General features: G+C 30.8%; 1 protein-coding gene across 3 annotated transcripts; it reads left to right on the forward strand.

Moving 5' to 3' along the window:
- Window positions 1–2,256: 2,256 nt before the first annotated feature.
- On the forward strand, window positions 2,257–11,493 carry LOC121132639 (uncharacterized). 3 transcript variants are annotated; one of them, XM_040728068.2, is made up of 4 exons: window positions 2,257–2,443; window positions 7,935–8,133; window positions 8,187–8,387; window positions 11,015–11,493. In XM_040728068.2, the coding sequence occupies exons 2-4, from the start codon at window positions 7,949–7,951 to the stop codon at window positions 11,286–11,288; spliced, it is 660 nt and encodes a 219-aa protein (XP_040584002.1). In that variant the 5' UTR covers window positions 2,257–2,443; window positions 7,935–7,948; the 3' UTR covers window positions 11,289–11,493. The 3 variants fall into 3 exon arrangements, with proteins under 3 accessions (XP_040584002.1, XP_071742797.1, XP_071742798.1); XM_071886696.1 differs by lacking the exon at window positions 2,257–2,443 and adding an exon at window positions 6,221–6,789; XM_071886697.1 differs by lacking the exon at window positions 2,257–2,443 and adding an exon at window positions 6,221–6,783.
- The last annotated feature ends 886 nt before the right edge of the window (window positions 11,494–12,379 follow it).

Here is a 12,379-nt window from a genome sequence, read left to right on the forward strand (position 1 = left end):
ACTTATTAAAGTTTGACCATTTATGATTAGTTAATTATTATATTCTCAAGATCTATTACGAGTCCCAGCATGATCTTATGTCGAATGATGATGATTGTTATAGGATTCAATCCAGAGCTTAAATAGAAGTAGGGGAGAGTAAGTGATCCTGGAAAAGGGAGTGAGGAGCCCAAACAAACTTGTTTATTGTTTACATAGATTTGAATTGTGAAAAGAAAAGGGGATGATGAAATTGATGATTGTGGATGGATGAGCAGGAGCGAGTAGTGATAGACGTTGAAGAAGAGGAATAGTAATGACGGGATTTACATCTATTTCCCAAGGTATATATAATATCCACGGATTGGGATTCCATCCTTACTCACTATTAAAGATTTATCATGACGTCATTTGTTATCCATAAACGCCAATCTTCTATTCTTTAAAACTGGTTCCTGCCATTTCATTTTTTCTAAAAAATTTTTTTCCATTAATTGCTTAAATTTTTCCACATAATGGATTATATCCTTAGTTATCCGTATAATTTTGTATGTTCCTTTGCCTCTCTCTCCCTCTAGTGTAGTGCCCACTATTTCAAAGAACGTTTGTTCCAGCATTTAATTCCATTCTATGTCAAAATTCGCTTGGAACATGTAAAAAGCGTTGTTTAAAAACCCCTTTAAACTTTAATAAACCCAACTTCTTATAAAAATTAATACAGTTCCAAGATATCCTGCTTCTACCTTCCGGTGCTAAAAAATTAACACATATTTTGTGGATTCTCCTGCATAATATATCTGAAAAATGTGTCAGTTTCAAAATATGGGTTATTTTATGAAATAAATGAATTCTATATTTGAATTCTTGCGACTGTATTCTTCATTACACAAATTGTGTAATGAAGCCAAACATTTATATACTAATTTTTTTGAACACCCCTACAATCATACTTAATATTTTCAGAGCTGGATAGGATACCAAAATTTTTGGTTTCATATCTATACATTCGTACCATTAGATAAGGTGTTTCCATATTCGTACCATTTTGGTACCGTACAACGCATATCCGTACCTCCGTCCGTACCAAATCATTTTTTACAAATAAGATATATTTTAATAATAAAGATTCAAAAATACCTCAAATAACAATTATAATAATAAAAAATACAATATCATTTGATGCATAATCTTTTATAAATTATAAATAATAAATTGATACTAATACTAGAGTAACGACCTTCTAAAATTTTTTTTTTAAAAACATACTTCTAATGTTAGAAGAATAACAAGTGGAGTTATGTATGTCCTAATTACTCGCACGTCGTAATTTTTATTTTATTACGCAACCTTTCGTCCAAAAAAGAAGAAAAAAGGGCCGAAATTATCAGGTAGTTACCCAAATTACTTAATCACACCAACAACTTCTTATTTCTTAAGTACTCCCAAACTAATATTGTTATATTATTTTTTTACAATTTTTAAAATGAATTACATGGATATATTTAATAATATTAAAATCCTACATAGTATTTTATTCGTGACTGTATTGTAATATTGCTTTTTAATAATTTATCAAAAGCGTACCTATACATTTGTATTTCTATATTATAGCCAAAATTAGTTGATGGAAATAATATGGCTAATATATTTACTTCATTTATTTATAAAAAAGAATAGATTATGAAATATCAAGCGAGACGAGGGAATTGTCAGCTGAAAACAAAATACAATGAGTATTTTTGTGTTAGCTCGTGAATCTATTTTTAACAAACGTATAAAACTAGCATGTATAAGTCGCTTCGATAGTAAGTCCCTTGTGTGAACAGAGGAAACATTTTTTACTCTTTGTTTCTATGTTTTCCAGGTCCAGCCATGAATAAATGTATCCACCAACGAAAAGAACAACCGAGCTAAAAATTTTCTAATCTAAAAAAAAGGACGCGGTATGGACTAGATTTAGATGAAGTCCGTACCGTAAGTCTGTAGCTTTCATTGGTTTCTTACTGTTACGGGGTACGCTTTTGTTACGGACTTGCCCAGCTCTGAATATTTTACTTTTCTCATACTAATTGTAGATAGAGTAGTAAGCAGTGTTGGGCGTAATGTGTTACTGTAATAGATTACATTAGGCAGTAACAGAGTAATATAACACGCTACTAAATATATTACGGTAATATTATTACAGTTACTGAGTACGGTAAAGTGCGTTACAATCCGAGCTGTCTCACAGGCGAGGTGTTTTCGAAAAAACAACACAGGCGCAACAGCCGTAAATAGAAATGAGAAGAGGACGGTTTTAAATCAACGCAAGGAGAAGACGATTGGGTTTGGAGATTTCAAGATGCAAAAACGAAGGATAATTCAATATTTTCTAAGTGGTTATACTCGTACTATTTTCAATTTATCAGAAAAATAGACAAGAACCTCACATTAAGGTGCACTTTAGATGCTGGTGGGAAGCCTGGTAATACGTAACTTATTGCTCTACACAGAAGGTAATATTGTAAAGAAATGTATTTCTTTTGAATGCAAGTAACTAGTAATATAAAATATATTACATTTTGGAAGTAACTTGCCCAACACTGGTAATAAGGTACCCTTTATTATAGTCTCAGTCTAAGTTGAGCGGTATTTTATTTTTATACGACCGTATTCTCCTCCCTTGCACTCAAAAATTTAACCCAACTAGAAAATGCTACTTTCTTTAGTTTTTGAAACCCACCAAAAACAGGCAAACGATTACACTGTACATAAGCCAATACACATCATGGTGTATTTGTCTACCATTACCAAAAGATGGGACCATCTTGTAAAGAAACAAGCTCAGGACTCCTTTTTATTTACCTTTACCGACAGTTTTTGATGTTATTATAACATTATATTGTTGGAGCAAAGTTTCTGATAAAGTTATTTTATCTTAAATGTTATAATAACATTGTTATGTTGGAGTAATATTTTAATGGAATTTCATATGACGAGACCCGCAGTAAATTTTTCAAGTGTTGATCAGTATGTATATAGAAAAAGGTTGGGGATCACTGTTCTAAATCACATTGATAATTACAAGACGTACAAACTCCTTTTCCAAATCTCCTAAAAGGATCTGAAACTCTTCTAAAGACGATATTATCTACTTCTGGAACTTCATCACAGGAGTTCACATAATCGTAAAATAACTCACAATATTTATCAAACACTCTCACAGATAACTTCTTGAAATTCTATTTATCTGGCTCGAAGGACCATATTTAGGATTTAAATATCCTTCTACCTTACTAAATCAAGCTTTCCTTCGATATTCTTGGATTTTTACATTCACTTTATTGTTCAAAGTATAGTAACCAATCCTACAAGTACCAAAAGAAAACTATGTATAATCTGAGACATATAAAAAGTTTATATTGCCAAGATATAATTCACATACAAATACAAAAACTAACGGAAAATTAAGACTAACAACCACGCAACATCTTAAGAACAAAACCATACATAAAGAAAATATAAAGCACACAATTCGGAACAGTTATTTAAAAAAAGTTCACTAGCTCTGACCCAAACAAAATAAATGTGAACACTCTTGTAAATGAATGTGAATGGCTCTTAACAAAAATTTTATCTTATAATTTTTAGGCAAAAAAGTATCGAAATGTACCAAAATACCGATACCAATTATGTACTGAAAACGGTACATAACTGATTTTAGGGGTTATAGGATTAGGATATAGGATTAGGAATGGGTAACCCTTCGTGTTCCGCTCAAGGAGGGAGCGGAAAATCACATTGACTATTGTCAATATAAGTTGATGCGGAGGATTATTATAGTCAAAAGTGTTCATCCGGTGTGGGATGGGCATGTTTAAAAAAAAAAGAAACCGAAAATCAACATGGTAACCCTAACAATATAAAGAATGTTTTGGAGGAGAGAAAGAATAATGGCCATGACGGTTCATTAGATCAGCTACAATCAGCTGTGGCAAGAGAAGAAGGAAAAATAATATAAAATAGGACATTTGCTAGAATTACTCCGATTTTAATCCCCAATTCTACTCTAAGTACAACAAGGACTATAATAATATGAATATGGCGCCTGGATTTAATAAATAGGGGAGAGTGAGGATACATGTTACAAAAAATCAATTTTTTTTATAAACCGTCATAAGTTTCACAATTTAAAAGATAATGCCCGATCAATATGACATAGGTAAAAGACAAATAATTCCAAAGTTTTTTTGATGTAGCGTAATAATTAATAGCCATTTATTGTTTTTTTTTAAACTAACCAACAGTAGGATACTTGATACACCAGGAGGAGACATGATACAGGGCAGGAAGAGGCATGGTACAGGATAGAATTAGACATGTTACAACAGAAGGAAATATGTAAAAACTCCCTTTTCTTATATTCAAGCACTTATTTTACTTTTTATTACAGTTTGTCACCATAAAGTATATACTTATAATTATATATATTTACGATAAACAAATAAAACATTTACAGAAATTGTGCATATAGTTCATAATAAAATAAAATAAATATTCCTTTACCATTTACTGTGATTGATAACTAAATTTAACATGAAATTACAAAAAAAATAAAAAAATAATATAATAAAATATAATATATGTATATATATAGTACGAGTATATATAACAAAAATGGGATAACAAGTCTCCTCCACAGTCTTGGAATCAGAATAAATGATGTGAAATGAATATAATAATGTATTATTATGGATTTAAAAAAAAGAAATTGTGTTATAAAATTCAAATAACAAACCAACTTATATGCATGAAAAAATTTGTCTAGATGAGAAGTACATCTATTTATTTTTGTCAAAAAATTGCCAAATCGAAATTCGCAAATAAGATTACAAACCTTTTTGCACTACTTATGCAAAAATAAAAAAGCCCTGTACTAGTCGTGTTCTTTTTTTATACGGCAGTAACAATTTGATTTATAACTCAACCCCCTATCTAGTCCTTTTGAGCTACAAAAACAGTTTTTGTGTTTTGGGTATATAATTATATGACTCCCCCGATAATTGGGACCCCTCTCTTAGCATGACTAGGTTTTAAAAAGATACCCATGCAAAATTTCTGACTCCTTGGTTAACGGTATGGGAACACATAGACACTAACACTTTTTTTTAAATATACAGATTATTGAATATTCACCTGTGAAGCCGTTAATATTTCTGATTTTGGGCCCTTTTAAAAAAAAAAACTGGGAGATACCCCATCGTAGGCATTGGAGTAGAGAGGGTTTACCTAATTTGAAAGGGGGTACCAAATTAGGTAAATTCGGGTAATTAAAAAACCAAAAAGGGAAAACCTAATCAAAAACCTTATTTTCTAAAACAAAAAAAAAAAGTTGTCATAGAAATATCTTATAAATCCTTTTAGGAATTTGTATTTGATTAGCTTTTCATATTTGAGCAAAATCTAAGACAGTTGTTTACACTGACATCATGTTTCTTTCCAAAATTTGGGATTGATAGGGATAAAAAGATAACAGGGTGCCCAAGAAAAACGTATATGAGAGATAACACTATGACGAAGTTATCTGTTTCAAAATTTCCCACTAGTTATTCAAAAAAAAAAAAAAAAAAAAAAATCAGTCTTTTTGGTGTAAAGTAAGTGGTTTGAGCAAAGAATTCAACTCAGAAATAAATTTCTGAAATACATTCCTTTTCTGGTAAAAATAAGAAAATACCCCAGGTGGTTTTAAATTTTTGCAAATGGCTATAGTGCAACCGGGTCATAGCAATCTCTATTGTATTTTCCAACCTTTACCCAATAAAGAAACATATTATTGTGTCCGAAATCAGATGGTAGTTACACAATTATGGAAATCTCTCTTACTCTTGGACCGTTATTTTTGAACAAGTAGGAATAATTACATAAAAGCAAGTTGTAATTCGAGGTTCAAGACATCAATCAGATCCAAAAGAATGTGCTTATGTGTATATGTGCTAAACCATTGAATTTTATCTTTTTTGGACAGCTAATTAATACATGCAGAATAAAATACTGAGAACTTTCACAATCCCTATTGTTCAAATTGGTAAGTCGATACATAAAACAGAAAAAACCATTTGATTCATAAATAAATCTTCTTATATTTATAAGTAAATTAATCAAAGTTTTTTTTTATAAATTTGTCAGACAAAAAAAAAAAAAAAAAGAAGAGATTTATACAATTTTTTACCCCCAAACACATTCAATTAATTTATTATCATTTAGAACTCACCTTAATCCCCGAAAATAAATAGAATTTAATGTGTTTTTACTGAACATGTGTAGACTATTCCTGTGGTTTTATCCCTTAATTCATTTTAAACGATTTTCTAGATCCCTTTCATTTTTTTTCTTCTTCTTTATTTTCCTTGAAGAGAGGCGGAGAACCCTATAATAATTTCCCATGGGAGGGGGAAAATTTCCTTTCGTGCGCCGTTATACTAATATAAGCGCTATTTATACACCAATAGGAAGAAAGATAAATGCCGTTACACGAGTTTTAACATTTCTTATAGTGATAAGAGGCCTTATTAATGGTGAGGAGGGGGAGGAAGGGGGAATTCCTATGTAGATATATACTCCAAGAAATCCCTCTCTCAAGAAAGTATAACCGCCAGATCTCAAAATAGGATCCTCAGTTCATAGTTTGAAGTCTTATTCAACACGTGTTAGCAGTGTTTACTTTTGAGGGTTCTTTATACTTTTTGTGATGAAGCTTGAGGATTTTCCCTATTGTTTCTAATATATGAAAATTAATATATCTACTTACACACAAAATTACTAGAAGTACAAGTAAATTTATAAAATAAGTATTCCCTCAAAATTTGAAATATTCAAGCATTAGTGATTCATTCAAAAATAACGTTTTGAACCCTATTGATCAAATTGAAAATATTGTTTTTCATTTGTTTTTTAGTTAGCATTAAATATACACTCACTTTGAATTAATTATGTCATTAAAGGAATTACAAATTTTGGTGAAAATTCAATGACTTTTTTTCTACATTATATTGCATTGCAATACCGGGTGGTACATTGAAATCTGAACACTTACTAATTCAATAATTAATGAAGTTGAGCGATTGAAATTAATTCATATTTCGATATATCAAAACATAAACAATTAGTTATGAGAAAAAATAGACCTTAGCTCTCTAACTTACGTACAAACCGAGAAAAGGATTTGTACATGACTGACGAATTTCCGTTCGCGTACTATAAGCAGTATTGTATATATTGTCTGCATAACCAACGTCTACGCTGTCAGAAAGTCCAAAGCGTTGCAAAAGAAGAAGAACTCTGTCAAGAAGGCCAAACTGAATCTGGAGGAGTAAAAGAAAACATGCCAGGCTAATCCCCTCAACTCAATCATGGCCCATGCTAGAGATCTCGGATTTTCATACCAGACTGTCCAGAAAGCTATCAAAAAGTAGGTGGAGAGGCCACTTTTGACACCAGCAACGAAATAAATCTTTCTTCTCCGTTGAAAAACTCTTGGCGAATGAGTCTTGAACTCTTTTTTGACACTTTTGTCCCCCTAAAGCCCTGATCCCAACCCCCTCGACTACACCTTCGTGTGAATATCAAGGGAAATACCTTCAGTGTCCGTTATCCTAATATTGAGGCCTTCAAAGCCATTGTCAGTCAGCACTGGGATACCATGTCAGAGTACTACATCTGTGCCCTGCATGGGAACCATAATTGCCGCTAAGGGCGGCTACATAAATGATTATGAGAGCTCATACACACATCTATTTATAGTATTAATTTTGTTGACATTCTATTGTTGTTTAATAAATTGTTTCTTTTGAAATTTAAAATTCAAAGTGTTCATATTTTAATGGACCACTCGGTATATCTAATAGGTCTTATAAACACATTTTCACTCATTTCCAAATTTTAAGGGTTATATTTAAACCAATGAAAATATTTTATAGCGCAATACTCAATAATGAACGGACGAAGTTTGTGTGAAAATAATGAGAGCCCTTGCTACTCAAGCAACAACGAATATGCACATGGTATGATCAACAATGAAAACGGATGGACCAACTATCATTACGAATCCAGGGGGCAGGACTATGGTGAGCATTATCATGGGCCTGAGGACTATAGAAATGGAGGCGTTGATTATGTGTAATTATGAACATGGATTATATAATTGATAAAAAATTAATATAATTATTTAGCCTAAATGAAAATGAGCCGATGCTTCAACAGCCAAATGGGGAACTTATTGGCTATAATTCATACGATAACAACAATTATGGTGAAAGCCATTGTACTTCTGTCATGTTGAACGGTCATTCCAATGGCTATCATGGTCCAATTTCCTCTGATACACACTATTCAAAACCAGAAGTTTATATAAGCTCATTAGGGAATAAGAAGTGAGTTCTTTATTTACATAATTGCCTATCTTTTGTATGCATCGATTAATCAAAAAAAAAAATTGCCTTTTGCAATTTTTTATAACTTGTCATACTTTAGCTTCATTAAATGATGTATCGTCCAACTCAATTTGTTTACCGTCAAATCTCTTACCGAATTGCAAAATGATACGTGATTGACTTAAGTTCATAACTTGACGCATCGTACTTTTTTTAAAAGATTTTTCCTTACTTTTTATAACGTATAGAAAGGAAAAATATTTTTAAAAGAGGGTAACGCTCCAAGAAATGTACATATATTTCGAGATTTAGGTAAAATATACCCATTGATACATGGGAAATATTATTTGTAAAATAATCGAATGTTTTAAAAGCAAACAGGTAATATATTATAAACTTTTAGGGGTTTTAGGGCTCTTTATTACCTTAAGAGTGAGTATTGGTCAATTCTTAATAAGGAACTGTGAAATTGCTACGCCGCTCTTTTCTTAAACATCCTTCTAAAAAATTGGGATTAATTTATTATTTATCGTTTCCCTAGAATTGATAACTCAAGTAATAATGTCTTATCTGGAAAATCTTATATGTAGGAGAAAACCGGAGACAAGTAACAATTTTTGTTAAACGTTGAATTACTTCAAGCTGAATTGACAAATTTTAACACAACATCCATATATCACCTATTATTTGAATCTATTTAGATGGTTATACCACTCAATAGTTTTTCTCCAAAATTCATTCGAAGGCAACTCGTCATAGATTGCAACATTCCCGGCTGGTTGCCATAACAGAGTTTTTAAATATATAACAACAACAGTTAGAATTCCATTTTCAAATTTAGGAAATGAATTTTCCGTTTTTTTATATAGTTTTGCAAATTTTTACTTGGGGGAGGGGAACTATTTAAATAAAAAAGACGAAATAGGAAATATTTAACTTGAAAATTTTGAAGTTCTTCTTTTTACAAATGCAAATTAAAATCAAAATATACGTTTGTCTTAACAATACATTTATTGATAAGATCATGTTTGAAAAAACTTATCTCTCCTATGGCCAAAAATGTTTGTTGATAATTCGATGTATTACTTCGACATAACCCCAAACTAATGAAAGCTTTTTTGACTGTTTTTTTTTATTTTTTTTACTTTTTTGTTTAAGTCAATTTATATTTTTTATAAGGTAACTCCAAAAATATTACAACTGTCCTCGTTGCCTGAAACAATTATTCATTAAGTTAATTGAAATCCATTTTAACTAAGTTTGAGTCTACAACGCATAGTTGTGGCAAAAATCAACAGTTTTTTTACTTTTTTTTAAGGTTTATCAAATGTAAATTTTGGCAGCTATTTTATGCTTAACATTGTCAAACCTTTAACCTTTTTCCACGAATTTTTCTTTTTCATACATATTATTTTCTTCCAATTCAGCAAAAATGGGTTTCAAGGGATTTAGTAGGACTTTTAAAATACATTTAAAATTTTATCAAAATAGGTTCCGCTCTAACCTATGTATTTTTTCTCAACTGGTCATATTTCAACAACAATTGCCTTTTGTTTAGAATATTGACCTGTGGAAAAACTTAAATTATAGTTGATCTGAACTATAATATATTGAAGTTGAAGAGTTATTTAGGGTTGACTAAAATACTATTCGTATCAAATTAATGAGTGCTCAGAGCAGTGATACGACGATTCAAAAGTACTTCTTAACATTGTACAAAATAACCTTATTAGTCTTGTTTTTATATTAAAACTCAGTTCATAAATTAGTTTGTTACATCACGTGTTAAAATTGACGCGTCAATAATAACTTTAATTTTTTTCTTGTAAATTTCATTTGCAATTTTAAACGTATTTCTTTATATTTATCATACTTAAATATAAGCTCGAAACTGCAAAAAGGGTAAAATTACTAGAAGTTTTATATAAAAAATTATCAAGACAATTTACTACGAAAATAACGAATCGCAGATTAGTAGTGATCAGCTCGTCAAGTACTAAAAATATTGAATATCGAATTTATTTATTTTTGAAAAATTCAAATTTTGTGGACTTGTTTAACTTGTTCAAAAGACTCATTCAAAAGTGTCACACAACGAAGGAGATGTGTTTCTTTGATTGCTGGTGTCAAAAAAAACCTTACTACCCTTACAAGGCTCTTTCCTCCCATTTTTTGATATCTTTATGGACAGTCTGTAGTGAAATACATATATATCTTGGATATGCCTTAATTCACTTGAGATGATTCCCTGGACTGTTTTCTTTAACTCCTTCGGGTCCAGTTTGGCCTTTTTGAAAAAGCCCTTCTTTCTCTTGAACGTTTCGGATACTGACGGCGTAGACGGTGGTGTAGGAGATGTCCAACTGCTTATAGCGCACGAATGGAAATTCGTCAATCACGTTAAATTGTAATTTTATCGACTTTAGACATCTCAGATTCGTTTTGATTTGTAACTTATTGTTTATGCATTAGTATATCGAAATATGAATTAATTTCTATCAATTAACCTCCATTAATTATTGAATTAGTAAGTGTTTAGATTTCAATAGATCGCCGCGTATATTTATTGTCTTTCTGTCAACATATAAATTAATATGAATTCAACTGTATGTTTACTCCAAATATAGATCGACATCTATACGCGAAAGCCGAGGAAGTAGCAAGACTCCCGAGGAACGTCGCTTAAGTAGAGAAGAAAAAAGACGAAGACGTCGAGCCTCGGTCAAGTATCGTACAGCTCACGCCTCACGCGAGCGGCTGCGTGTAGAGGCATTTAATGGAGCATTTTCAACTCTCCGACATCTTCTTCCCACATTGCCTCCAGATAAAAAGTTATCAAAGATAGAAATCCTTCGACTGGCTATTTGTTATATTACTTATTTAGATAATGTGCTAGGATAGTGCTTTTTAAATTGTTTTGATGTTTTTCTTTCAAGAAATAAAGAATTTTAGTCATTTATCTATCATTGTTTGTACTCAAAATATTATTTTCTATATCATTGTTTTATTAAAATAAATTAATTACTTTTTATTCATTGTATATTAAAATACTATAATAATTATATAGTTAGTTTATGATATTTACTAATAAAAGGATTTATATCGTTAACTAATTTATTGTAACATTTATTGAACTATATTATTTATTTGTAGAACATGATGGCCATCGTTAGCTTTCTCTACCAGAAACTTAATAGAACTGCTTCCAATTTTGTACCCAGAACATATTTGTATACTCCTGTAATGTTCAGTCAAAATAAATGCAAATGAGTTGTTGTTGTGTTAATTGTATTTTTTAAGGAAATATTCGTCAATTTTGCGATTTTTAATAAGGATTTGATTAATTTAATAAACTTGAGTGGTTTCCCGTAAGTGCTTATGTAGATATTTAGTATGCAAATCTTTTTCTTTTTATTATTTCTGCAACAAATTTGAAAGGAGATTTTTTTTTGCCTCTATTTGTTTTTTAGTCACTAGGATTACAGCAAAAGTTACAGAACGATTTTGATCAAACTTTGTAGGAAATTTTTAAAAGACATGGAAGGTCAAGGTAGCCCAAATCCTAAAAAGTACATAAATTACAATAACTTTGTAAATAATTGTGAATAACAATTCAATTTTATTTTAGGTGGAGGTTTTACGCTCTACCGAGTGTCCATTCTAGTTATTATTATCATTTTTAAGAAGTAATATTAAAATTTTCCAAAATATTATGAAGTGAACTGCAATAATATATATCTACATATATATAAAATGAGAAATTGTGAGCGCGTTAGCAATTTAATGAACCCACCTTAATTCGTTTTTTCTGTGGTTATTTTGCTGCAAATATCATTCTATCAACTTTTTCATCAAGACTGGAGTTTTGGGAGGCTGAAGTTTTTATGATAAATCTGTCCAGAGATGTTGTTACCCTTTGTTTGGCATGTCCATATTGGGTAGTAGAAGCGGTGGCTGAGTATTATATTTTCATTGGTGCAGAGGCCTCTGCA

The sequence above is a fragment of the Lepeophtheirus salmonis genome, chromosome 2, assembly GCF_016086655.4.
Source record: "Lepeophtheirus salmonis chromosome 2, UVic_Lsal_1.4, whole genome shotgun sequence".
Taxonomy (NCBI): domain Eukaryota; kingdom Metazoa; phylum Arthropoda; class Copepoda; order Siphonostomatoida; family Caligidae; genus Lepeophtheirus; species Lepeophtheirus salmonis.